We start from the raw sequence: 27909 nt of genomic DNA on the forward strand, positions 1-27909 counted from the left end.
GGCAGGGCTGCACAGCAGCCCCATTCCCACTCGGGAGGAGGCTCTTCAGATGCCTCCAAGGACCCCAGGGGGACCCCCAGTGTCGGGGGTTGCTTGGGATGCCATGATGCTGAGGGGCCCTGGAGCAGGATGCCATCACGCGAGTGCAGTTCTCGGGCGCCCCGGGGCCCACCCTGGACCGACGGGCAGGTGGCAGACACCACCCAGAGGGCCCGACGTGCTGCCGCCGCGCACGGAAGAAGCAGAGACACCTTCACTGGAGAGTCTTACGTTTACAGTTTATTAGCTAATCAACCTCAACATGCAAAAATAAGCGCTGAGTACAAACCTCTACCGTACGGTTTCATGTAAACTACAACAGCTCGTCCGATTTGAAAAGTCATTGGCGGTCACTTCAACTGAACTACTGGCTTCTGTAATGAATAGTGTTTAGAGCTAGAGTCACTGAGCCGTCAGCAATGCCTCTGCAGACACCGGTCCAGCGGGTTTCCACGAGACACATTCTCAGGCAGGAGACGAGGCGGTGCGAGTGGCGTGACACTGAGCCTACGGGGCTAGACGCGGCCCCTCGAGTGCGGCCTTGGGCAGGCGGCAGTACCGGAGGCCAGCGCCGCCTGCAGCCGTGGTGCCGGCGTTTTGGCACCAGCTCTACAGAGTGACAGGGTCCCTCGTGGCACCAAGTCACCACAGGTCAGCCTGGCGTGGCCATGGCCGAGGACCAGTCCGCCCGGCGGCTCCTTGTTAGCAGAAGGGCAGGGACCGTGAGAACACGGGGAAGGAATCAGTTCCTGTGGTGAAAGGTTCCAGCCTCCAGTCTGTAAAGAAGCCTCTGAAAGGTGAGAGCACTTCAGAAGCACCAACAGCTGCCGTGTTTCAAGCCCGAGGGCGCGCGCGTTCAGTCTCCCCTCCTCTCTTCCCAGGAGTGTTGTCGTTGCTCACATCTTTGGTCGCAGAAACAGAAAGGCAGGTCGGCGGGGCCCGAGGCCGCTCGGCGGGGCGGGCCTACATGATGTACACCTTCTCGGCCTGGGAGAAGTGGAAGACCTCTTTGGTTCTCGGGCAGACGACCTTATCATCCTGCCGGATAGAGAGCAGGGACTAAAAAGAAAGACCAGGCACATTAAGAAGGGCCAATCCAGCTTACATCAACGTCTATGAGAAACCCACAGAACTGACTCTCAGGAAACAAATCGCTTCACTTCACGAAAGTCACTTTCTGGAGGCACCCCTGGCCAAGAAGTCCCAAGCTTTCTCCGCGGGCCCCCAACCTGCCTTGCAAAGCACAGCTCGGGCCCCAACCCCCGGGGGCGCCCTGCCCGGGCCCCAACCCCTCCGCACAGGCCTTGCCCCCCCCCCCACCCCCGGCCCTCACGTTGTAGCCGTAGACGTAGCCGTTGGGCAGCATCATGGGCGGGTTGTTCTCGTTCATGACGTCTCCCGAGATCTTGCAGACGAGGCGCGAGTTGGCGCAGTGCGCCATGGGTAGGGGCTGCGCCAGCTTGTTCAGCGAGCGGCTGCACACCGGGCAGTCGGGGCTCCGCGAGCTGCCGTCCTCCTTGTAGCACTGCCTGCGCACAGGTTAAGGAGGGCGGGCCAGCCGAGGTCCCAGGGTCCCGAGCACCCCGTGGAGGCTAAGCATTATGGTCCCTCTCTGGGCACGGGAGCCCTCCTGGCAGTCAGCACTGGGGCTGCAATGCAGTTCAGGCACGGTCTGGGGGGTGGGGGGCATTGCAGACGTTTCAAGGACAGGGGCTAAGGCTGGTAAGGAGCGGGGTCTGGACACCAGCCCCGCACTAGGAAGGGGGCACGTGGGGAGCACTCCCGGAGAGAAGGATACGGCGTCTTTATGGCGGAGAGGCCGGCCTGCAGGGTGAGGGTGAACACGGAGCTGTTTCCCAGCTGGTGCAGGCGGTAGTTGTCGTACCGGAACTGCTGGATCAGCATCCGCCACCGCGCCGGGTCCAGCAGGTCCTGGAAGAAGCGGGGCAGAGGCGTGATAACAGAAACAAGCTCGAAGTCTCTTCCCTGCAGACGCAAGATGAGAGCCACCCCGCTCAGCCATGCGCCGGCGCCCAGAGGGCAGCCTCGACTTCCGCCCGCAGCCAGGCCACGGCTGACTCCCTTTCTGGGACATCGACTTGATCTGAGCCTATGCTGAAGCTCCGGAGTGTGGGTCCTGCGGCCCGGAGGCAAGTCAAGGACTCGGGGCTGGAAGGAAAGCCACTCACTGAGCAAGCTCCAGAACCTCTTGCTAAGAGCATTAAGGTTTGCAAGGAGAAGCCTTATTCCAGGGAACAGCTTATTAGAATAGAAAGTTAAATCTGGCTCATGTTGGTCCCTAAAACCACCTAGGTTTAGACCCAAGAAGGGGTGGAGGCAGGGAGGGAAGGGAAGGCAGCCAAGCAAGAGCACGGTCAGAGGTTCTGTGAGCTCCTCAGAGCCCTGGGACAGGGCACACATCACCCTCCCAGCATTTAAAAAATGATTTTTAACACTTCTTTTATCCAACAGTCCAGGGTGAAGGAGGACCAGCCCTAGGGGCTGCCACGCCCAGCACCAGCTGTGAGCCCTGCAGTGTCTGCTGCAGCCCTCTCGAAACAAAGCACTTTGTCCATTCCCACTGTGACCCATCTGGACACGTCTGTGACCTCCTGCCACGAGGGACGAAGGCATCGCCCCCTTACTGAGGCGGCTCTAGCACGTCAGGTGTGCCTGGCCCCCTGCTCCTGCTTCCAGGACAACCGTCCCAGCTCTGTTCCGGAGCTCCCTGCACCTGCGCGGGTCACGGCTCTCCTGTCACCCAGGCCTCCTCTTTGGAGCCGGGTAACCTGCCAGACCAGCTTTCCTGGGCCATAAAGAAGGCTGAGCATGGAAGAGCTGATGCTTTTGAACTGTGATGTTGGAGAAGACTCTTGAGAGTCCCTTGGACTGCAAGGAGATCCAACCAGTCCATCTTAAAGGAAATCAGTCCTGAATATTCATTGGAAGGACTGATGCTGAAGCTGAAACTCCAGTACTTTGGCCTCCTGATGCGAAGAACTGACTCATTGGAAAAGACCCTGATGCTGGGAAAGATTGAAGGTAGGAGGAGAGGGGATGACAGAGGATGAGATGGCTGGATGGCATCACTGACTCAATGGACATGAGTTTGATCAAACTCCAAGAGATTGTGAAGGGCAGCCTGCGTGCTGCAGTCCATGGGTTCGCAGAGTCGGACACGACTGAGCGACTGAACTGAACTGAACCTGCCAGACCAACCTTAACAGCCAAAGGTTGCGTGTCCCAGCTGGTGGAGACCTCTGCCCGGGGGGGGGGAAGCCCGCCCTGGGGTCTTTTCTGAGGCTCGGTCCCTCTGGATCCAACAGCAGCGATGACATCACTGCCTGGCTCTTTACAGCTGCTGTGAGGCCTCACCAAGGAGTGAAGAGATCTGCTCCACACCCCCCTGAGCTGGGCACCTCACCCCCAAGGGCAGCTGGCCTTTGCTGCCCTTTGAAGAGAAAACGCTGTGAGTTAAAATCTGAGTTGAGACCTGAAGATCTTTGTGACCTGCTGATTTATTATATTCCCAAACACCACAGAAAGCGTGAATTCAGTTGGGAAGAAGCTTCCAGCAGCTTTCTAAAGGACCTGCAGGCACTCTGGGTGGTGGGGGCTGGGTCTGCCCAGAGGCTCCCACAGACACTGAGGGGCAGCGGGGCTGCAGGGAAACAGCCTTGGACAGAGGCCAGCTTCACGGCCCAGAGGACACGGTGGTCCACCACCCAAGGGTTTTACTCTCTCCCCCACAAGTACACCGCTGCAACACTGAGGCCCCAAGTGACGGTCAGGAGAGGCCCTCTGGGAGGGAATGAGGTCATGGGCAGGGGGCTCACGAACAGGATTGCTGTCCTTCTAAGAAAAGCCCCAGAGAGCTCCCGACCCTTCCACAATGGGAGGACCCAGCAGAAGTCGTGACTCAGGCTGGCACCTGACCTTGGACTTCCAGCCTCCCGAGCCCTGAGCAGTACATCCTGCTGTTCACAGCCCTGGTCTGTGGTACGTGTTGCAGCTGCCGGAAAGGGACTGGCACAGAGAACGGCTACCAGGAGTGGACGCTGTGGCGACAAGGACCTGAGCCCGGGGGTGGGGCTTCGCCACCCGGGGCAGCAGCTAGACCGACAGAACGGGCCACTAGAAGTGAGGGTTCAGGAAGAGAAGAGAGCGGCAGAGCGCACCCCCGTCTCTGCAGAGAGACCCAAGAGCTGTGCACCATCATGGCCACTGTGATGAGACCTCAGACCCGACGAGGACCGAGCCACTGGGAACTGGGGCGAAGGCTCCTGGTTACAAAGGGTGGCGAGCCTGGTAGAGCTGTGCTCGTTGACGGGGGCTGTGGGCAACAAGTCTAGCATCCGGCTGAAGCCGTCTCTGGGCAGAGTGGTGAGGGTGGGGCCTGGCTTCTCTTGGGTGTTTATCCTGGGGGTGGGGGGATGAGGGGAGATGAGCCCCGTGATCCTGACACAGGGAAAAGAGCACAGGACAGGAACAAGTGAGGTCAGCGAGGATGCCAGCAAAGCCTCGCAGAGGCCAGGCCTGTCCAGCCTTGACGGGCCTCCAGGGGAGTGAGCAGGCACTCGGAACTGCCCTTTCCAGCTGAAGCGCTTTACGAGCCGTTCTGGTCAAAGATTTTGCCAGCAAAATGGGAGCACGATGGGAAAAAAGGCCTGGGGGGTGTGCGGGCCACCCCGGTCAGTGGCAGTGACTGCAGGCCCGGCCCAACCCTACGCCCAGGGCACGCCGTACCTTGTAGGGGGAGATGTGCGTGTCCGGCGGGAAGGCCAGCATGCCCATGACCTGGCGGACCTCGTCCAGCTGGCTCCCCTCAGCCTGGCTGAAGTGCTTCCTCGCGTGTCTGGAAAGGCACAGCGCCACCTGGAGACGTCTGCACTCCCACTGCCCCCACCCCTGCGCCGGCTGCGCCTGCCCACACCTAGCCCAGGAGCGGGCCCGGAAGCCTGCCCCGCACGCTAGGGGGTCCTACCTCACCGCATCCAGCCTCTTGTTCTGCCGGATGAGCTCAATGAACTCCTGGATTCTCAGGCTAAACTCCAGGCAGCTCTGAGGGTGAAGACAAGATAAGGATCAGCTTAGCCAGGCTCACCTGAAGCTGTGTCCCGGCTCGAGGCTGCACGCACTGCTACAGAAGCTCGGCATTGCCAGGGAGGCAGGGCTGCTGCTGAAATCCTAATTTCAACCTGCAGCCAATACTTGCTGGGTCCTGACAGGCCATGGCCTGGCCCCACCCCACATCTCTCAGGGCCAGGCCAGGGAGGGCCGGGCAGAGACATGGGGTGAGGAGCAGCAGGGGTGCTCCCAAGCTGCAGCTGGCTGCACAGACATGACAGCCTGGTCAGCAGAGTCAGCACAGCGCCCTCGCCACCCCCTCCTACCCACAGGCCTCCTCTTTCCATCCCTGGGCCACACCGAGGGAACAGAGGCCCGCATGAGAACCCTCACAGTGTGGGCCACGGCGACTCTGGGAACGAGCTAGCTCAGAGGCCCTGGGTGGGCAGGGCCTCGGCACGTGGCCAGGACCGAGCGAAGATGGCAGAGGTGGGCAAGCAGGTCAGGGCCGGCTCCTGGAAGAGCCCAGATCATGCTGTGGGTGCGAGGGCCCCGGGGCTGGGGCTGCTGTGCTGGGAGGCGGCCGTGGCCCAGTTCCATCTGGGTGGCGTCCGTCCCGAGGCTCTACAGGAGACCCTGGGGGGTGCTAATACGGCCGCATCAGTGGGGTAGCTTGTAAAGAGCCCAAGCGAACTTTGAAACCTTAGCAGTCTCAACCCAATTTGGGCTAAAACTCCTGCAGCTAGGGGTATAGGGCAAGCAGGCAAAATTAACTTTTGTGACCTAAGATGGAAAAACTGGATTATTATACCACAAAACTAAGACCATAACATCTTCAACACAGCTTCAGAAAACACTCAGTGTTTCCACCCAGAAAGAGAGCACGTGGAGCGCAGAGCAGGGAGGCCGACTTCAGGGCTCGCTCGGCCGCGCCCACAGTGCCCAGGCCCCGAGACGGCAACACTGCCTTGGGCCTGCTGCTTCCATAAGTCTGCCAACCTCGTGGCTTGCTCCCTGCCCCCCAGCCTGGCGCACACACTGCGTTCTGGGGAGGTGCCTGGGCTGGAGGGGCCCTGGGAGGGCACCCTGCACAAGCCCCCGGCCCGGCCCCAGGAGTACCAAGCGGCGCACGGGCTGGCCTGACTGCTGACCGTGGCGCCGGCGTTGGGCACGGCCGAGGTGCAGAGCCGCTCACCTGGCACCCACACGTCCACTCCGCAGGGACTCAGAAAAGGCAGTCTGCCTCCCCGCCCAAGCCTTCCTCCCCACCCTGTGTGGGGTACTGCGCCCCGGGCAGCAGTCTGTCCTGACCCCAAATGCGTGGGGCAGGGCGAGGGTGGCGTGGCAGGCACCGCGTAAACCAGTGAAGAAAATCCCAGCCGCTTTCAGAGGCCAGAGGAGCAGGGCTGAGCCGGGGACGGAGGGGAGGGGCGCTGCCTGCCTCCCAGGGAACGATGACCACTTCCACGTGAGGCTCCCGGCCGCGGCGCGTTACCAGTAAACGCTATGTCAGCTCTATAAAACCGCCCCGTGGAGACGTGTCTCCTCGTTTACGGTGGCTCTCTGCTCTCCAACTTAACCCTCAGACAGTCCCGAGAGGGCGCGCACGCGCAGGCGTCCAGACCGGACAAGGACTGCCGCCACCTGAGAAGCTCTGCGCATCCCGCTCACGGCCCCACTGAGGCTGCAGACGCGCACGCGGCGCCCGACGGCCCGGCCTGCGGAGTCCGAGACCCGCCTCAACTCAGGAGACTTCTGCGGGCTGCACTCACTCCTTTGGAGGCATTTTCAACGACAGGAAACGTGGGTCTCAAAGTTTCTTTTCTCGTCTGGAGCCTTAGCACGGGTCTGAGGGGCCCCTGGCATCTGGCATGGGCCCTCTGACTCCCCGCCCCCAGCCTGCACGTGTGATCAAGTACCGGCGCTCACGTGTGCCCACAAGGGGACAAGCTGGACAGAGCGTGCACACCGGATTGTGTTCAGTGGAACTCTGCACTGAGCGCGTTCTGGCGCCGCCTCAGCCTCCGGATGCACTTCTGGACAGCTACTTATGCTCCCTCCGGGTACGTGGCGAGACCACAGGAGCGCGCCCTGGTGGGCTCACCCCGCCAGCCCACCCCCGGCAGGCAGGTGCAAGGCTCCCCCGCTGCGACCCGACCCCCGTGGCGTGCCTGGCCAAGCAGCAGTGTTCTCGGGGAGGGAGCAGGGCTTGCAGAAACTGCCTGTTGCACCGGAGGCGTTTTCCTTCTGCCCTGGTTCCCGCCGAGCGCACAGCCGTGGGGGTGGAGCAGAGCGCGGGCGCGTGTTACATACCAATTCTGGCTTTCCTTTTATGGATTCCATACCAAGATCCTCACTCTCTTTAGGGGAGCCACTGGCCACTCTACTTTTCCGTCCCGTCTTCGCGTCGTGCTCGCTTTGGCGGCCCTGAGTGGCAGAGAGTGTCACCCTTGGCTGGTGACTATGTGCACACAAGCTCAGCGGGGCGGGGTTAAAGGCACTCAGTTTAGAACACAGGTTTTCTAACCGGAGGCAGGAAAGGTTAATACAATCAAGCATTTCTGCAAGCCCTAAGGCGGTGACACCTTTCAGGAAACAAGTTTAAATCCTGCAATTTATGTTTAAGTGTCTATTTTTTAAGCTGCTTCTGGATCTCAAGAAAGGCTGTATTCGAGAATATCCCAGCCTGGAAACTCTGCACCCTCACAGGCGGGCATCCACTCCTCGCAGGGTGCCTTCCAGAGTCAGTGAGTGGGTGGGTAGGAGCTGGGCCCACCCGGCTCCAATCCCCGGCAGCCCAGGCGTGGTCCACACCACGTGTTTTCAGAACTTCACTCAACATCTGTCCAAACCATAATGCAGAGAGTGCTTTCCCTGAAACCCAACACCACCCTCTTATATAACAACCCCAAACCCGCACCAAACCCAACAACGGGGGGTTATGCATCCACACAACTCCGAAACAGGCTCTCGTGCAGCTGGCACCGCCCCTCCCGACTCTGCAAGCTCTGCCCAGGCACGGCCCGCCCCTCCGGGAGCCCCGCGCCGGCGCAGCCTGCGCACCTTCATCTTGCGCAGCCGGGACTTGTTGTCGTGGCACCAGGCCAGGCAGGTGGCGGTCTCGCGCCTCTCCAGGGACTCCTCCACCTCTTTGGCCGTCAGGAACATCTCGATGTTCACCAAATCCTGCAGCGAAGGGAGCCTGGCTCAGAGGACTGGACCTCAGACCCGCCCAAGGCGGGACGGGCACGGCGCCCGGCAGCTGGCCTCCTGCGCCTCCTCTCCGGCGCGGGGACACCCCGCCGCGGGCCGGGTCTGCACAGCGCGCAGGCCAGGTGACAGCCCAGGTCCTGCCAGAACCTGGGCCCCACCAGCTCTCAAAGGGCCGACCTATGGAGATCCCGGCAGGCCATACTCTCAATTTCTATGGGTTTTACTCGCAGACTGATTTCGAGTTTAGGCTTTTGACAAGGGGCAGCTGGGGGGCCGCACGTCTCTCGCCTCTGCGGTCCACTTCTCTCCCACCCCGAGGAGTGCAATCTGTGCGGGCCAGCCCAGTGCTGCTGAGCTGGAGAAGCCCAGCAGAGCCAGGGACCCACAGGAGCGAGCCCACCCACTCAAGGGCACGCCTGCCAAGTCGAGGGGGCGCCGAGGTGCCAGGAAGTGTGTGGGGGGGGGTGGGGTGGGGGGAGGGCGGGAGACAGGAAGCGTGGGGCCCAAGCAAGAGGTTGGAGCAGCCTGGGAGAAGGACCTCCCTGGCCACGCTGGGCAGGTAATGGACGTTCTGACGTGACAAGTGAGGGGTCGCCGAAAGATTTTGGAAAGGGAGTCTCTCTTCCCTCAGGCGCACACTGACCAGGCCATTTTCTGTCAGCGGGCGGAGGGACAGCCAGCACACAGCGGCCCCGGACTCTCGCGTCTCCAGAGCCTCCACTTCAGCCTCGCGGCCACTCGGACCGCAGAGCACGGGGCAGGCCACCGCCTCGCCCGCACGCTCTCGGCCAAGGCGCGCCACACAGAGCAGCTCGGAGCACGCCACGCCAAGCTGCGCTGCAGAAGGACACAGAGCCCTACTGGTGGACGCAGCGCGAGAAGGACCGCCTGCTCCACGTCGAGAGACAGCCAGTGGAGCACATGGCCATCGACGCTGCCGTGAAGCCAGGCGCTGACAGCAAAATTACGACGAGGCTCCACCCGCAGGCCCGGGAGGGGCAGTGGCAGATACCAGGGCCTGCAGGGCGCACCCCCAACCGCCCCCGCCTGACCCCCTCCTCGGCTCCAGGTCCTGACTGCCAGACAGAGCAGGACGCGGTCCAAGAGGGCTGGAGCGTGGCCAGGTCAGCACCGGACCCCAAGGCTTGACGCCACGGCCCGTGCTCCGTGCAGCTGCTCTCATGCTTCACCCGGAGCACGGGGTTCAGGTGAGGAAGTGCCCTGTGGCTGTGCAGTCAGGACTCGCTAGCCAGGCCCTGGCGCACTGCCCGCCTGACAGGGGGGCGGTAAGGCTTCCCGCCGTGGCCCTGCGCCCCGCCCTGCCGGGAGGGGGACTGCGCTCTGCTGCCCCTCCCCTGGCCGTCTCTCCCCGGCCTTCTTTCTCCAGAATGTTTCCTGCTAGGCCAAGGCGAGGCTGTCAGATGACACGCCGTCTTCCTTCTCTCCCGTGCCCCATCCTACTCGCAGGTGGTGGCCTCTCCTGCCCACACCCCCGGAGTCTAGCCTTTCCAAGTCTCTCCCTTTCCTGTGGACAGTCCTCTGATGACCGTGGACCCTGGGTTGTGGGAGCCATGGTAAAAATGTTACACCAGCCCACCGAGAGTGAGCCACAGTGAGCGGGCACCGCCCACAGCCCCCTCCCGGGAGGCACCACCACGGAGGCGGCTAACACAGGGCCACGGCTGACTCCACCAGGCCTGCTGCCTGCCACAGCCGCCAGTGGGGCCCGTGCGCCCTTCCGTCTTCACAGTGGAGGAGGAGCCCCAGCGCTACAGCCTGTTCCTGGGAGGCCTTGCCCACCCCAAGGCCAGGATGATGCCCTCCCGTGTCTGCTTCAAAAAGAGAGCTGCGTTTCTGTGCTCAGTGTGAGGCTGGAGGCTCCACGGGGAAACCCCTTCTGGGACTGGCTCCTAGACGTTCACGCCAACGGACCTTCTGAGGCCCCTGTCTGACCCCCCGCCGCAGACGGGTGACCACCGGCCCCTGCCCGCCCCCTGCAGCTCCTCTCGGCGCTTCTGCAGACAGCTCACCTTCACCACATCTGGTCTGGCTTCACGCTTCTCCCATGGAGCACACCTGGGGGCCAGGAGGCACAGGGAGCTTCGGCATCACCAGCCAGCGTGGGTGGGTGAGCCTGGCCATGCCCTTGCAGGTGCAGGGGAGGGTGCAGGAGTGAAGCCTGACAGACGGACAAGCTGTGCCGCGGTGAGGCAGGCAGAGCCTGTGGTGAGGCGGAAGCTGGCCTGGTGGGCCGGGGATTGGGCACTGGGGACCACTGGGCACCAAGCTGAGACTGGAAGCCCTGTCATCCACAGCAGGAGCCTGGGCCCGGGCACACCCAGCTCGAGGAGCTGCCCGGGGCTGGGGGGCAAGCGGGAGGATGCCCACCCCTGACCCCCCCTACGAATGTATCAGCCACGTGGGAGGAAAGGCCTGGAGCTGTAACTAGGCGAGGACGGGAGCCCATGGGAAGCAGCTGTGCCAGGCACGCTGCTGGAGACCCCAGGCACCTCCTGGGACGGGAGCAGGGTCACACCAGATTCGGAGCCACCAGGGCTGAGCCCCGTCAGCCCAGGGCGGGAGTCACGCACACTGGATGGGGAGGGGGTTGTGGTGGGGGCCGGGGGGCCCCGAGGACACGGGGGCACAGAGGCTCAGGCCCGGGGGTCCCAAGCGCAGCAGAGGAGCTGGCTGGGGCGGGGCCCGGGACGCAGAGACAAGGACAGTGCCCTCAACACAGGCGCTCCCACCAGAAGCTCCAGTCGCTGGAGGTGGGCACACAGGGCGGCACGCCCTCCTGCCAGGCACGCCTGACTGCTATGCCTGCCGCAGTGAAGGCCGCTCTTGGGACACTGGGGCGCCGCCGCCCCCAGCCAGCAGCCCGAAGACAGGTGGACCCGCAGGGGCAGCGCAGGGCACCAGCGGCCCGATCACCACCGCGCGGGGCCTGGGGCATTGAGCGCTTCCACACCTGCACCCTGGGGCCGCCACAAAGGGGCTGACAGAAAGCACGCCCAGCCCGGAGAGGCTCCCACGCGGCGCGGGCACAGGAGGGCCTCCAGCGCGCGGGCGCGGGGCGACCCCGGCCACACCCCCGCCCCTCCCCGTCACCGCGAGGGCGGGGCTGCCCGGCTCAGGACGGGGCGGGGCCCGCGCCCACCTCGATGCCGCTCTGGCGCGCCAGCTTCACGGCCGTGTTGTAGTAGCCGCAGCGCAGCAGGTGCTCCGCCATCATGCGGTCCATGCGCTTCCTCTTCCACACGCCGGCCGCCGCCGGCTGGTCGCTGCTGTGCTCCTTGAGGTGCTCGATCCGGCGCTTGCACAGCTTGGCGCTCTCATCCTCCGCCTGGATGGACTCCACCGCCTGTGCCAGTCACAAGAACTCAGGATCTCCGGCTGCCAACGGCCGCCTGGACCGCCCACCGGACTCCCACCCGGACCACGGACGGCTGGGCAGCAGGGAGGCCCCTGGGCTGCACGGGAGGGGAGGGGAGGGGAGGGGAGGGGCGGAGCTACCATTTCCAAGGCGACGGCAGCGTCCGTCCTACCCCACAGGGATGTTCCTTTCTGTTCGAGGTACTCAAGCTGCACTGCCCGAGGCAGAGAACTTTACCTTTGTCCAGCTTCCCGGTTAATGAATCCACTTGTTGTCCCCTGAGTTTCTATCTTTTCTGAGACTTTCTCTAGAGACTCTAGTTAGTTCGGAATTAAGCTGGCCAAGTGGCAGGGTCCTGTGCCCGCTTATCACACAGCAGCCGCTGGCGACCACCTGCAGTGTGGCCGTGGGACCCTGGCACCGGGTCCGTGACTTCTCCACGGGAACGTCAGTGACACCGGCGGCTGGTGGCTACGTACTGGACGCCAGGTCCAGAGTCCTGGTCAGCCCTTGGCTGCTTCCAGCACATTCCACTATCAAGAAGTCAGCTGTCAGGGTATTTGCTGCTCCTTGACAAAGGGCCTCTCCTCTCCCTGCTGTTCTCCTTCATTCTCACTGAGTGAACATCCCAGGTAGGCTCGTTTGCAGTTATTGTGCTGAGGTCTCTGAGCTGCGGACCCTCAGTGAAAACCTCCCAGCCACTCTCCCTGCACTCGGGCCCGCGGCAGGCTCTGCCCGACTCGCCAATCTCTCCCCCTCTTTTCATCTCTGTGCTGTATCCCAGGTAATTTCCTCAGGCCCATCTTCCAGCTCTTTAACTCTTTTTAGCTGCATCTGATTGTTAAATGTTAACATTATTTGTTGTAAGTAAAATCTGAGGTTTTCATCTGTTATCTTTCTTTTCTTGAATTTTTACTTGGTTGTTTTTAACTTCAAACCACTTGCACTTTCTACTCCCTGCAGCTCTCTCCGAGCTGTTTTTTCACCCTTTAAACACAGTGAGGCGTGGTGTCTGCTAGCTTCTGCCTCTGAAGTCTGTGTGGATGTCCTATTCCTGCTGAGTGTCCGTCACGGTGTCCTGTGTACCTGCCGCCTCCCACCGTGCTGGCTACTGCCACAGAACCACCCGAGGCTCAGACGGAAGGCAGCCTCCACCGGGGAGAGCCCGGAGGCAGCAGCTGCTGGGACCACGCCTACCAGATGGAGGCTGGGGGTGGAGTCACGGTGCACAGTTTATGCTGTGAACCCGTGTGCCAACGCCTGCTGGGCAAACCGCTTCCGGGCTCCCTTGCCCGAGGTGCAGCATTTCTGCCATCAGACCCCCCGCTCTTAAAGGCCCGAGGCCCGGGGCCAGGGAGGCCCTTGCGGTGGGGGGCGGGGCGGCTCTCCCGAGGCAGCAGGAGTCCCTCACCTTCTGCCCCATCCCACCCCGGACCGCGTGTTCTCCAAACCTGATGATTCCTGTCTCATGAGCTCCCGATACTTTTGGTAAAATGTTTTCAAATATCTTATCTCACTTTGGGGTATAGCTACCATCCTCAGAAACAGGAAGGCCAACGTGCTGTTTTGAGGTGAAACGGAAGAAATGATAAACCTGCTCCCATCCTGGGCCCAGGACACATGGAGCCGGGAGCCGGAAGGGGGGGTCGGGAAGTCAGCCTCACGGCGGCAGAGGCCAGAGCAGGACAGGGGGACCACTCTCCGGCACAGCAACCCCCGGGGCAGCCAGGGAAGGGGGCGCCCGCGGGAGCTGGTGGCTGGGGGCAGGACTGACCTTCCTCTTGAGGACGCTGAGCTTCTCCACCACACCGTCCAGGAGGCTGACCACAGAGTCCACGGCGGGACAGCTGCTCAGCGTCTTCTCCAGCTCGGCCACCACCATGGTGACGTGGCTTGTCTCTCGGTCGATGTTCTTCTGCGCCGCGCGGAAGCGCTTGTTCAGCGTCTCGTAGGGCACCTGCGGGAGGCGGGAGGCCGCTGCGTCAGCGCCCGGGGCGGGCGGGGCCGCTTCTCCTCCTCGCGAAGGGCAGCCTCCTTCGCGGCACTTTTGCAAGCAAGAGGCTTCGGCTTCTCATTCGCTAAAAATGTGTCTCCTCTAAAACGTGCCTGAGCCCCACAAAAGGCCCGTGTGAGCGAGGGCCACCTGTGTTCCCAGACAAGGACACAAAGGCTGACATGCACCCAACCCGCGCGAGACGCAGGGCAGCCTCCACTCTCCCCAGAAACCCCCATGTGTTGGCGAACAGAAGTGCCCCCGAGTTCATCTAGAACAACACAAAGTTAAGGCAAAGACCACGCTGGGGGCGGGAAAGCCCACGATGGCCCCGAGATGGCCCCGGCGCAGCAGCCAGGACGCTGATGAGGCCAGGAGCACGGACGGGAAGCAGCCCCTTGGACGCGATGGTCAGGAAAGCGGAGGCGGGAGCGCTCACAAGAGACAACGCCCGTTTCCCAGAACCCAGGATGGCAGACAGCCCCCGGAGCGCCACTGAAGTCACAGCGACCGGGCTACAAGCGCAGGCCCAGCGGACACAACAGCAGCCTGACAGGGCGTTCAGGCTCCTGCTGGCGGCGGACGGCACAGGCCCCCTGCGCAGACCTCCGACTGGTCCCCTGGCCCCCCGCAGACTGCCACCCCTCTGGACTCAGTACTCCTGTCAGCAAAGCAGAGGCTCCTGGGAGGCCCACAGCTCAGGAGGTGGCCACTCACGCAGCACCCTGTGCCAGCAGCCGCACAGCCCCAGGCTCGAGGCAGACGCGCAGCCAGGGACTCAGCCCCTCGGTGGAGGGCGCACCCGCCTCCAGATGCGATTCTGGAGGGAGCAGGCACACCTGGCCTCCAACCACCGCCTGCCGGAGACCGGACTCGGGGAGGGGGGAGCGTCTCTGCAAGGGGACGAGCGGCAGGCAGAGCCCCCGAGACCACACGACCCACACTGGGGAAGGGAAGACGCCTCAGGGCGCTGAGAGGCCTGGGATCTGCGACCTGGCCCGCGTGGTGATAGCACGCGAGATGCCGCGGGGGCGCAGGGCAGGGGCTGGCGGGGGCGCCACTGACGACAGCAACCCCCCTTCCAGAACCTGGGCAGCCTGTGAAAGCCAAGTGGCAGTGCTGGCCCCACTGCCTGCCAGAGAGTGTGCTCGGCCTCAGGGACCCTCCACCCTGCCTGCTGTGCTCCAAGGACCGCCCCCCACCCGGCAGCTGCACCCCAGGGACCCGCCACCCTGCCTGCTGTGCCCCAGGGACCCCCCCAACCCAGCAGCTGTGCCCCAGGGACCCCCACCAGGCAGCTGCGCCCCAGGGACCACCGCCACCCCCCTCCCGCACTCAGGGGCCACAAATGCCCGGTGCTGAGTGTTCTGGTCCCCTTTCTGCTGCCCAGGCTTCCCATGGACCTGGCCTCCCTCCCCGCCATCACTTCACAAGCTCCTGGAACCCATGTCCTTTCGGGGATACCCAGCCACCCAGGCTTTGCCTCTCCCACTGTCCCCAACTGTACTGTCATCAACAGCTCCACAGGCGCCTTCCTGAAGGGCTTTTGCCAAAAGAAGGGACGGAATTTCAGAAATGCTGCAGACTAAAAAGCCTCTTGATGAAAGTGAAAGAGGAGAGGGAAAAAGTCGGCCTAAAGCTCAACATTCAGAAAATGAAGATCATGGCATCCGGCCCCATCACTCCATGGGAAATAGATGGGGAAACAGTGGAAACAGTGTCAGACTTTATTTTTTGGGCTCCAAACTCACTGCAGATGGTGATTGCAGCCATGAAATTAAAAGACACTTACTCCTTGGAAAAAAAAAAGTTATGACCAACCTAGATAGTATATTCAAAAGCAGAGACATTACTTTGCCGACTAAGGTCCGTCTAGTCTAGGCTATGGTTTCTCCTGTGGTCATGTATGGATGTGAGAGTTGGACTGTGAAGAAGGCCGAGTGCCGAAGAACTGATGCTTTTGAACTGAGGTGTTGGAGAAAACTCTTGAGAGTCCCTTGGACTGCAAGGAGATCCAACCAGGCCATTCTGAAGGAGATCAGCCCTGGGTGTTCTTTGGAAGGAACGATGCTGAAGCTGAAACTCCAGTACTTTGGCCACCTCATGCAAAGAGCTGACTCATTGGAAAAGACTCTGATGCTGGGAGGGATTGGGGGCAGGAGGAAAAGGGGACGACCCAGGATGAGATGGCTGGATGGCATCACGGACTCGATGGACGTGAGTCGTCTGAGTGAACTCCGGGAGATGGTGATGGACAGGGAGGCCTGGTGTGCTGCGATTCATGGGGTCGCAAAGAGTCGGACGTGACTGAGCGACTGAACTGAAACCACGCTAAGGAGAAGGCAATGGCAGCCCACTCCAGTACTCTTGCCTGTAAAATCCCATGGACAGAGGAACCTGGAAGGCTGTACTCCATGGGGTCGCTAAGAGTCAGACAGGACTGAGCGACTTCACTTTCACTTTCCACTTTCATGAGTTGAAGAAGGAAATGGCAGCCCACTCCAGTGTTCTTGGCTGGAGAATCCCAGGGACGGGGGAGCCTGGTGGGCTGCCGTCTATGGGGTTGCACAGAGTCGGACACGACTGAAGTGACTCAGCAGCAGCAGCAGCAAGCCACTGGAAAGTATCACTGAGAACAAGGCAAAACGGAGATGCTTCCAGAATGGTGAGACTCCAGGCTTAGCTACCAAATCCTCTGGAAGGAGAATTACTCAGAGACAGTCCTGGTGCAGACGACAAAAAAAATCACAGAGACGCGAGAGACGGCAGTGAGGGTAGAAACCAGGGAAGAGCCAGACCCAAGAGGAGGCGCCGCTCCTCGACTCACGCCCATCAGGACAGGCGGCAGAGACAGGGTGAGCAACGTTCAACTTCAGAACTTCCGTGAAACCAAAGAAACCACCATCAGTGGGAAAAGCCAACCCAGGAACAGGAGGAGATGTGTGTGACACACACGACCAGGATGGGGTGACCATCTGGGCTGCGGGAGGAGCCCGACGGCCCCCGTGACAGACAGACAAGAACAGGCTGGAAAACAGGCAAAGGACGGGAACTGACGCTTCTCTGAAGCAGACAGAGACCGCCCCCACACGCGAGCACGGCGCTCAGCCCCACGGCTGCGGGGCAGCGCCCCCCAAGCCTCCCGGAGCACGAACACCTGGGACCTGCGGAGGGGCGGGGCAGCAGTGCTGGGGGCGTGCGGGTCCCCCCCCCCCCCCCCCCCGTCCTGGGTCCCTCCTCCAGGACCGGGAGGAACGCGTGCGCTGTGGCACGCCATCAGATCATCGGAAGCTGACCGAGACGGGCACGGAGCTCCGTGCACGACACAGCCCTGCTGGACGCTCAGAAACGATGAAGACGGTCACCTGGTTTTTACCACAGTAAAAAAAAGATTCTGAATGATTTTGTTAACATTGGTGCCTGATTCAAAGCACTGGCCCAGGGAGGCTCGGAGGCCAAGGAGGGGTGGAGCTGGTGGGAACCCACGGGCACAGTTTGTGTGGCCAACCAAGGAGGCAGGGCGACTCAAGGCAGAGGAGCAACCGCGTCCGCAGCAGAGGCGCCAGACGGAGCCCACTTGGGCAGAGGGCCAACGTGCGCCTCATACCATCTGCAGAGATTCCCTCAAAGGGGTCCGCAGACAAAAGGTCGACGCTGAAAGCACCGGGGGAGACCTTCCTGGGCCTCAGGGAATGCTCTCCCGCAGGGATGCAGACAGCACCAACCACAAAAGAGAAACTGATTAGTCAGTCCTTATCCAAACTAGGACTTCTGCCTTTCAAAAGACAACTTAAGAACAGGACAATTGACAGTAAGCCACATCACTATTTTACAAATTTCTGACATATACTTCAGACACCATCAAGTTTACCCTTGTAACTCAAGGGTACAGCCCAGCGGTGTTCACTACGATCGCAAGGCCATGCAACCATCAGCACCATCGGCTTTCAGAACATTCTCCTCACCCCGCAACAGAAACTCCTGCCCACAGAAGTCTTGCCCCCAGTCAAGGAACCAGCCGGGGCCTCCCGTCCACCTGGCGGACCTGCCCGTGCTGGACACTTCGTATCAACGCGGACGCGCGGCGCTCCTTCTCATGGCTGAGCGGCACCCCCTACGGGACCCGCGCCCGCCTCTGCACCGGGAGAGGGACGGACGCTGGGGCTGCTCCCACTTTGAGAGAGGCGGCTGCACGGGTTCTGTCTGGGCATGTCCGCATCTCTCTCAGAGGGGAACTGCTGGGTCGTATGATAACTGTTAACCAGATGGCTTTCCTCAGCCGTCGCACCATTCTACACTCCTTAGCAAGGACCAGGATTCTGGTTTCTCCGCATCCTCATCCAACAAGCCTCCCGTCCATCTCTCTGATCAGGCACTTCTGTGGGTGTAAAGTGGAGCCTCACTGCGGTCTCACTGTTCCACTGACAACGATGCCCGCGTCTCCTCTATGCCTATCAGCCATTCGTCTCTCTCTTCGGAGGAGTCTCCTCATAACCACCTGCTCATTTTTATAGCTTATTTGTTTTTATGTTATGGAACTGTAAAAGTTGTTTATATATTCTGTGTATTAAAGCCTTAGAAATTATTTGCAAATATCTTCCTTCTGTAAGTAGTCTTTTTACTTCTTTAAGTGGCATCCTTTGAAGTACGAGCTTTTTCGGTTTAATGAAATTCAGCCCATCATCATTTAACTATAAACAAAACTGTTTCCTCCATTTCGCTTTTCACTGTTCATTTTTAGGGTGGAAAATGAGAGTCGACTTTATCTGCTGGTCTTGCATCTGAAACTGTTCTGCGCCCGGTTCTCAGCTCGGGGCGATCTGTGGGCGCGCTGCGCACGTGCGTTCCTCAGGGTCTTCCACGCTCACGATCATTTCAGCTGCAAACTGTCACTGCTTGCTCTCCAGTCTGACTGCCTGCTGCTGAGTTTTCTCGCCTAAGCCCCCGTGAGGGTCTCCAGGGCAACGCTGAATGGAAATGGTGGGCGGGCACCCTTGTCTTTCTGCTGACCTTTCTGAATTTCACCACGGAGTGCGATGGCGTCTGCGGTTTTCTCAGCGACGCTCTTTATCAGGTTGAGGATGTTCTCCTCTACTCCTACTTGGTTCGCTGTTTGTATCGTGAAATGGTGATGGGTTTCGTCCAGTGCTTTCGTCTGTGTCCGTTGAGGTGATTGTGTGGTTTTGTCCTATTTCTGGGGTGGCATGTGCAGCCAAGCCTGCATTCCCGGGGTGAACCCCACTTAGTCACGGCGCGCAGCCCTTTCCGTGTGTTGCCAGGCCCAGCCTGCAGGCACTGCTGAGGAGCACGGCCCCTATATTCATTCACGAGGCTGCTGAGTTTTCTTGCAGTCCGTCTGTCTGGTCCCGCTATCAGGGTGAAACTGACCTCATTAAGCTCAAGTGCTCTTCCTCTCCCGTACTTGGGTTCTTGTGAGGGAGCAATGCCTCTTCTTCTTTAAACACGTAACAGAATTCACCAGAGAAGCCATCAGGTCCTGAGTTTTTCCTTATGGGATTTGTTTCTAATCCGTTTACTTGGTACAGACTACCCAGTCACCATTCTCACAAGAGCGACTTCACGGTCCAACTCCACACGCTTTCCTCCTCCGTCTCTCTCCTCCTCCTCCATGAGGAAGCAGGTCGGGGAGCTTTCCCATCAGCTGGAACCAGCTGTTCACGGTTCACAGGTGGTGGGTTCTTTAAGGTTTGTCACTTGCTTCTGAATTCTGGTTTCGGGACTTGCTGGTGGTCCAGTGGCTGAGGCTACCCTGCGCTCCCAATGCAGGGGCCCAGGTTCAACTCCCGGTCAAAGAACGCAATCCCACACGCCTCCACTAAAGCTCCCTTGTGCCAGAACCGAGACCCAGTGCACCCAAAACAAATAGAAGTTAAAACAATAATGATAATTCTGGTTTTATCTTATCTAGTTATACCAAAGATTTAAACCTGTATTAATCAAATCTACTTAGTGTTCCCTTGGTAACGTGCTGCAATACAGCTTTTAAGATCACAGGGTTTCTCCACCTAATTAGCTGACGTTGAGCCATTTCCTACAGCACCTTCTTGCCCTTCAGTGGCTCACAGAAAGTGGCCCTGCCTGTTCTCGTAACTGAAACAGATCCTGGCAAACACCCTCCGCTGAGACCTGCAGGAAACCTCTGCAACTCCCGTCCAGCTCTACAGCCACCCTCCCACCCGCTGCCGTCCGCCTCAGGATGTGTGGCTCCACACCTTCTCCAGGGTTTGCTGTGGTTTCCTCATCGTATTTGCTGACAAAGAAGTGCGTTTTTGTCTGTCACCGTGCTTTCCACCACTTCTGCAAGCTCGGGAAGGAAGCGTTCTGCCAGTGGCACAAGGCCTTTTATCTTGCACAAGAACCTCCGCGGAGCTTGCCACATATTTATCACAAAACTAAAGGAGTCCTCTGAAATTCTGGGCTGCACCCTAAACACAGCAGACGCCCCTCCCTCTCCTGGGCTGACCTCCCCCGGCACACACAGCCCTGCAGAGGCTCGTAAGGACAGCAGGGCTGAAAACCCCTATTTCTAAACAGGCTTCTTAGGAAAACGACGTTTCTGGTCCACGCCTGTGGGCGTGGGGTGAGATGGACAAAGCTGGAGGAGGGAAGGGCACCGTTGGCACCTCTGGGGCCCTCTCGCCCTGATAGCCAGGGTCCTCACAGGAGTCCTTCCATGCCACCGGTCCACCTCAGCAAGGGCAACAAGCCACAGGGACACGGGGGGAAAGGATTTTGCACAAAGGAAGTAGCAGCAGCACAGACTTTGAGGCCCCCAGTGCTGGCCTGCCCTGTAGCGGTGGGGAGGCCGCTGTGTCCAAAGGTGGGGGAGGGGAGTGGGGGAGGGGAGATGGGGAAGTGGGGGCGGTGAGGCAGGGGTGGGAAAGAGCAGCGGGGGAGGGGAGGGGAGGGGAGGGGGCAGGGGGAAGCTGGAAGGAGAGGGGAGAGGGGCCCGGTCACCGCTGGCCAGGGGCCTTAACAGCCCTGGAAAGTGAAAGTGTCAGTGACTCTGAGACCCCATGGGCTGTAGCCCACCAGGCTCCTCCGTCCACGGGGTTCTGCAGGCAAGCACACTGGAGTGGGCTGCCATTTCCTCCTCCAGGGTGCCTTCCCCGGGTCTCCAGTGCTGCAGGCCAATTCTTCACCATCTGAACCACACTGGACTTCAGTCCAAGTGAGACGGGAGCTGCCAGGCCAGAAGGACGGCCCGGCCCCACTGTGGCTGTGCGGGCATGACGGAGCCGGGACAGTGAGGGCCACCCCACAGCCCAGGGAACCGGGGCGAGAGGCGGCCAGAGTGCGAGTCTGTCCTGCAGGTAGAGTGAGGAGGGGCGAGCTGGGAGAGTAGGGGTCCAGGAGGCCTCCACAGCGCAGCCCTCGAGCTGGCTCAGCCAAGTCTCCCCACCGGGACTAGGGCGACGGGGTCCGGATCTGGGGAGGCGGCGGGCACAGGAACAAGTTTAGACCCCCAGCTGCTAAGAAGCTGGGCAGACCAAGACGGGGCATCGGGCAGGCTCCAGGCCACCGCTCTGGGAGTCAGGGCACGCAAGGGGGTGCTCAGAGAGGGTCACCAGGGCCACGAGCGGCCCCAATGGGGGAATGAGACGTGGCCAGGGGCCTGGGAGGGCGCGGCGGGGCGGTGCTATGGGAGCCAGGGGGAGCTCATCCGGAGGAGGGCCCGGGGCAGGGGCGAGGCGAGCAGCACAGCCCGCCAAGGGCGCACCAGAAGGTCACAGCGCACACCTTCGGGCCAGGGCAGGGGTCGTAAGCAGACCCTCCTCCCCATCAGTGGACCCTTCAGAGAGGAGAAGGGCCCAGGCGGGCGGCAGGAGTCAGAAAGGACCCTCACAGCCAGACCACTGCTCTCAGCAACAGGCGGGCGCCAGTGCCTGTGGGGGCCCTCGCACAGAGGGCCCCAGCACCCGCCTCCCTCGGGCCAGGGGCCCAAGGAGGGTCTGACAGAAAAAGCACCAGACGCTGAGTGAAGACAGAAAGAAGAAACCAGGGCGACGGGCCCGGCCGCTGCTGGGGCGTCTGGACGGCCGCTCCGACGGGCAGGGCCCAGGGAGAGCCACGGGGCGAGGTGCGGAGGGGGCCGGGGCCCAGGAGAGGCCTGCTCGGGTGGGGCCGGTGACCCGCGGAGAAGGGGCAGCTCGCCCACAAGGGCAGGGCCGCAGCTGTGAGAGGAAAGGGGCGGGGGTGATGGCTGGGTCTCTGGTCCATGAGGTCCCTGGGCAGCCAGGGTCCCTCTACTCAGCACGGCACATCCCAGAGTCAGAGAGAGAGACCGGTACCAAAGGATCTCTTTAGGAACTGAGTGGTCCCTACTCAGCAAGTTAGTTGTTAAGGAACAGCTAGCAGTGGTCGAAACAGTGAGCAGCTCTCCTTTTCAAAAGATTCTGAATGACGTCCACCTGAGAATAACTGCCCGTGACCGGGGAATCTGGAGTCAGACACCTGCCCCGGGCCTTCTCTGCCCAGGCCCCATGCCATCTCTTCCCTGCCCCGGCACGCAGGGCCCCTGCCCTCCGCAGGGCTTCAGGGATGCCTGGAGACGCCTGCTCCTGCTGGACCACCAGCCTTCAGGGTCAGGCCTGCCAAGATTTCAACTCAGCCCATGCAGCTCCTCCCCAAACCCGCCAGCCCACCCCATGGGCCCTCCCCCATCGCAGGACCTCCCGGAACCCCAGGTCCCCAACTCGAGGCCTCCTCCACCCAGCGTGCGACGGGGACGACCCGACGGGGCCTCACCCGGCCCTCCCCCAAACAGTGCGCACCGAGACGGAGGCACCTACGGGGATTCACACTCCCTGCGTGTGCCCCAGCCGTGTCTGAGCCTCGGTAGAGCACAGAGGTGACAAGCTCGGTGGGCACAGTCATGCCAGACCCGCCCGAAGCCCGGGGCCCGCAGCGCGTGGCGGTGGCAGGGCTGACGGCCAGCACTGCCTGCGGCTAGGGTGGGCGCTGGCTCCGACAGCTACACAGGGAACTGGAGCCCAGAAAGCTCTCTCCTGCCAGGGGTGGGGTGGGGGGGTGGCGGCAGCGTGAGGAGCTCCGCCCACAGCAAAGGTCATGGGAAGGAGGCTTGCCATACGCAAAGGCGTGATCAAGCCTCAGGAAACCCCCTGTCCCCGAGCATCTACCCCAAAACTAGAGTCTGTTTTATGCTCCCCCCCATAACCTTTCTCTCGGAGGAAGAGTAAACGTGCAGCTCCAAGGCAATAAAAATTCCTGGGCGTGACAAGAGTGTTTCAGCTTAAGACTCCTCTGAAGGTTATCCAGCCCGCCTCTGTAGGTTCCTCCGGCCACATGTGATTGTTTACAGCCTCCCAACCTGAGAGGCATGAGATGGTTTAGACTTACTAAAGGCAAATTCTCTTGGGGAGTTGGAAATTATTAGTATAGTGTGTTGGTTAGGAATTATATTGGTGAAGGGTTTTTTCATTTGTTGTGTCAATAATTGCTGCTAATTCCCTGCCCTGTGTGGGACAAGGATGTCTCAGGTCAGACCTCTCTGCTGACAGGCTAGCTTGTGTGACAGGATTATCCATACTCCTGCCACTACACACATGATTGTTTACTCCCTCTCAACCATAAACAGCACAGAGAGTTTTGGAGTATTTTGAGAGTCTTCATTAGCATAGGGCTTTTTCTTCTTGTTGAGTCAATGATTGCCACCAGGCCTCCATATCCTTAGGCACCTGGGAATATATTAATCAAAGTATTTGGAATACAGAAAAGGAAATATAGTAGTTTTTGATGTTAGCAATACTAGACTTTTTGAGTTAATGGATTTTCTCTTTTGTAATAGATCACTGTGCTTTGTTATAAATCCCTGTGTCCTTGCCATGTAAAAATGTAACTTGATCACTATCTTAAGACTAAACAGATCTTTACGGGAGCACTGGTGAAAGGATTTTCATTTGTTGGGGTGATGTTTGCTGCTAAATCTCCACGTTCCCTGCCCTTATAATGAATATAACTAACATATAGGAGAAATAAGTATTAACCTTTAAGCATATAGGAGAGATAGGTATTAACCTTTAAGATTAATCCTATTAACCTTGGGTTAAATAAATTCCTTTCTTGATTGTAACTCACTACACCCTCACTCTATAGGAATGCAACTTTATCTGGAGGGTGGTGCCTAGTTTAAGAAAAAACACCCTTGGAAGAAATAAGGTTTTTGGTTATCAGAAAGAAGGATCATAGAATGTCAGCAGGTCTCACTCATGGCCAGAAGATGATGTAATATCCCTAAGACCCCCGCGTGACTCTGTATTCATCCCTATGTGTAACAAAAGGTATATAAGCAAACCCCAAAATAAAGAAATCGGATCAGTTTCTGGAAAGACTGATTCCATCATGTCGCTTCTTTCTTGCTCCCGTTTCTCTGGCTGAATTCCCATCTGGATTCAGCCTCCTTTTCTCCACGACACTATCTCCTACTACACTATCCGTTTCTAATCTCTCTCTATATCTGTAATTAAATATGTATTTTTCCAAAGACGCCGACGCCGTCCCCACCTTTGAATTCCCTGGATCCACCGGGCCTGGACCCCGGCACTCTCCCAGACTTGAGTATGTTTAAAATACATCAGCACTTAAAGCACAGGCAGCCTGCAGAGCACGCGGAGCACCTGCTCGGCAGGCTGCGTCTCTGCAGGAGGGCCCGGGCAGAGGATGCGCCGTCGGCTCTCCTGCATGGAGCCCCACGCCCCAGCGTCAGCAAGCAACGCGGCAGTGTTGGGCCAGGAGGCCATGCAGGGTGGGCACAGGGCTTCAGAGAGGGCCTTCCAGCCGAGCGCTAGGTCTGCGGGCTCTGGGAGGCCAAGGCTGGGCCAGGGGCGCTCTCAGTTGACAGCAGACAGCACTCTGCAGGTGTGACGAGGCTGGACCCGCGAACGGGACGGCAACCGCGCCGCAAGCATCTGCGGGAGAGGCGGCCACTCTCTGATCACAGAACCTAAAGTAAGAAGCTCCCGGCTGGTGCTAGTGGTAAAGAACCCGCCTGCTAATGCCGGAGGTAGAACGATCCCTGGTCAGGAAGACCTCCTGGAGGAGGGAACAGTAACTCACTCCAGTATCCTTCCCTGGAGAGCCCCGCGCACAGAGGAGCCCGGAAGGCCACAGTCCACAGGGTCGCACGGAGGTGGACACGACTGAAGTGACTCAGCATGCACGCAAAGGAAAAGGAGGTGAGGACCCACCCACGGCCACCATGCCCTTGTCTCCAAGGCCCCCGTGCTTCGCGCCACCGGCACCTCTCAAACCTGAGACCACGCAGATCCCCAAGTCCAGCTGAGACCAAGTTTGGAAAACTGAACTGCAAGTTGTAACTTTAGGCGTATACTTGGCACACAAAGTACAAAGCCAGGATCTGAAATTGCAGATAAGTACTTGGTCAACAAAACCGCTACCACGCTAGAAATAGGAAACTTCAATGCTCCTGTGGAGAATTAAAGCACAGGCAAACCGTCCCCAGACAGAGCGAGGGGCGACATGCCGAGCAGGGCTGCTAGGAGGGGCTGCTGACGCGGGCGACCCCTGGCCGAGGCGCCCAGACAAGGTTCCAGGTGCCCGGGGGTGGGCCCAGGGGCACCCACGGGAGGAGTGAGGTGCAGGGCCGGTCTCCCACCACTACCACCACGTCCCCGATTTTGGCTGAGCGGACCCCGCTGATTCATGGGGTGACAGACAGGCCTCTATAAAATGCGTTTTCCTTCAGTTATCTGAAGGGAAAAAACAGAAGTAAAAACCCCAAAACCGAATGGGGCAGTCAGCAAAATAACTTGGAGAATAAACACAAATTGCTTTCATAAACACTTCCAAAGACAAATTAAAACAGGGTGCGCGAGCCACAGCCCAACACCGACAGCACTCCAGGGAGCTTCGCCAGCCAGGCCAGGGCCCAGGCACGCCCCGGACCCGCTGCGGGGAGAGCGCCTTCCCCACAGCCAGGGCGGCCAGCCCAGCGGCTCTCACCTGACGGGGCGGAGGCCAGGGCTGCTGCTGGGCCTCCTGCAGCCCCCACTGCAGAGACGCGCCCCAGGGTCCCCAGGCCTGGGGTCAGGGAGGAGGGCAGGTCAGAGGGCGCCAGCAGCCTCAACCCGGGCCGCGCCCCGCCGCCCCCCACCCACCTCCTGTCTGAAGGAGGCTTGCCCGCGGCATGCTGGTCACCACTGCCTGCGGGAGGATCTGCCTTCGCGCTGGAGCACAGCCTTCCAGCACCAGCCTCGGCCCCCACGCACCTCTGCACCCCGCTCGGATGAGACCAGCAGAGCTCCCGAGACAACCGCTTTCCTGTGCTCTAATTCTGCTTCCCAATCGAGCAGCCCTCGTTCCCAGAGAAACTTCCTCATCGCCCACCGGGAACTAGTCCCGAGAAAGGTTCATCAGCAGCGACAACTGTGTCAAGAGGAGAGGGATTATTCTGCAGGATCTAAACAATCTGTAAGGGAAAAATGGACAGAGCACCTCGTGAAAATTCTACTTTCCAAAATCATTCCAATGAAGAAGCGGAACATTGTCAGCTGGCAGGCTCACTTGAGACGACACTAGAATATTGCTCTGCCTCTAAGAATGTCAGCACGCCTCCTTTGCGCCTGTGCGCTCAGCTGTGTCCAACTCTGCGACCCCAAAGACTCCTCTGTCCATGGGATTCTCCAGGCAAGAACACTGGAGTTGGGCTGCCATTTCCTCCTCCAGGGGATCCTCCTGACCCAGGGATCGAACCCACGTCTCCTGTGTCGCCTGCATTGGTAGGTGAATTCTTTTCCACTGAGCCACCTGGGAAGGCTGCGTGACTACTTCAGTCAAAGTCTATTTAATAGGTTTGGAACTCAAACTGCGTTCATGATTCTGAACTGAGAGACGACAACTTGGAGGAGACATCCTTCCAGTCTGGTGTTTCCCACCTTCTCATGTCTCAGCTTTCTGTCAGCTGAACGGCGGGCCTCATGGGGTCTGAGTGAGATAATGGGTCAGCAGGTAACAGTTCCCTACTCATACTTTTCTTAGGTGGTGGTGGGGGAGCACTTAGTTGGGTGCGTGGGGCAGCAGAGAACTCTGGCCTCGGAGTTGCAGGGTCTTGCCTGAGTTGCATATAAAAACACCACGCCCTACAAGTGGGGTCCAGCAAACAGGCGTCCGGTTCACACCAGGGTCACAGGGCTTCCCTCCTTCCCTTCCCATCAGGGCTCAAGGAGTAAGGAGTGTGGCAGCTACCTCCCAAGCCAGAGCCCGCACTGCACCCTGAGCAGAGGAAACAATCTCCAAGGGCTGAGGACCCTCCCGAGGTCTCCCGAGAAGTGAACAGAGCTCATGGCAATCTTGCCACATCGCACCCACCACCTGTCACCATTTTGGTGGACAGGGAAGCTGGGCCCTCCGGGAGCAGAGACGCCACCTGACCCCCAGGGAAAGAACTCAGACCTGCACAGGCTCAGCTGCAGCTCTCCTGGGAACGTTACAACCTTGATCGTTGAAGGAATTTACTCCCAGCTGTTTCACTGCAGCCAGTCAGAGTCGAATCCTCTACTAACTAGGTAAGAACTACTGGGGGTCCCTCTCCCAGGAACGGCGGTTCCACTGCAGTCTACGTCGACTTGGCTAAGTGGCCATCCAAGGTCACGCAACTGGCGGCCGAGCGGCAAGGGCTGTATTTCACGTTTGGTGACGCCCCGCGGTCGTGAGGCCTCTCCGCACCAGGTCCCTAATGAGAGGCTGGAAGCCATCCGTCAGCACCGTCTGACACAAGCTTCCGGGACGAAAGCTGGACGCAACCGCCGGCTATGGTCTTTCTCTCGCTAGGTGCCCCCGACTCCACACCCCCCGAGACCCCCCGCCTCCAAAGCAACCAGCCTGCCCACGGCCAGAACGGTCCCTGATGCGGCTCGCGTTCTTTTGAGGACGAAGGGGCCACCCTCGGGCTCCAGAGGGCGAAGTGGGGGGGCCAGGGAGACGCGCTCCCCGCCCTGTCGCGGGGGCAGAGACGGCCACACGCCGCGCCCGCCCGGCCAGCAGCTCCCCGGCCCGCAGAGTGCACGGCGTCCACCTCCCCCCCGGCCCCGGGGAGCCCGGGCGCAGACCCCGGAGAGCCCGGGCCCCAGACCGCAGCGCACCCAGCCCCCAGGCCCCGGGGAGCCCGGGCCCCAGACCGCAGCGCACCCAGCCCCCAGGCCCCGGGGAGCCCGGGCCCCAG

General features: G+C 60.2%; 1 protein-coding gene across 2 annotated transcripts in view; it reads right to left on the reverse strand.

The window, feature by feature from the left end:
* Positions 1–255: 255 nt before the first annotated feature.
* The window catches only part of MAEA (macrophage erythroblast attacher, E3 ubiquitin ligase), a 28300-nt gene continuing 646 nt past the window's right edge, over positions 256–27909 (reverse strand). Inside the window, exons 2-10 of one of the 2 annotated variants that reach the window (XM_040237706.1) lie at positions 13470–13652; positions 11480–11683; positions 8170–8292; positions 7420–7533; positions 5024–5100; positions 4786–4894; positions 1838–1971; positions 1373–1568; positions 256–1098 (exon numbers count right to left, since the gene is read on the reverse strand). In XM_040237706.1, the coding sequence (XP_040093640.1) occupies positions 1003–1098; positions 1373–1568; positions 1838–1971; positions 4786–4894; positions 5024–5100; positions 7420–7533; positions 8170–8292; positions 11480–11683; positions 13470–13652 (1236 nt within the window). In that variant the 3' untranslated portion in view covers positions 256–1002. The remainder of the gene's footprint in view (positions 1099–1372; positions 1569–1837; positions 1972–4785; positions 4895–5023; positions 5101–7419; positions 7534–8169; positions 8293–11479; positions 11684–13469; positions 13653–27909) is intronic. The other variant, XM_040237707.1, reaches the window with a different exon arrangement.

This window comes from Oryx dammah, unplaced genomic scaffold (genome assembly GCF_014754425.2).
Source record: "Oryx dammah isolate SB20612 unplaced genomic scaffold, SCBI_Odam_1.1 HiC_scaffold_3, whole genome shotgun sequence".
In the NCBI taxonomy this organism is placed as follows: Eukaryota; Metazoa; Chordata; class Mammalia; order Artiodactyla; family Bovidae; genus Oryx; species Oryx dammah.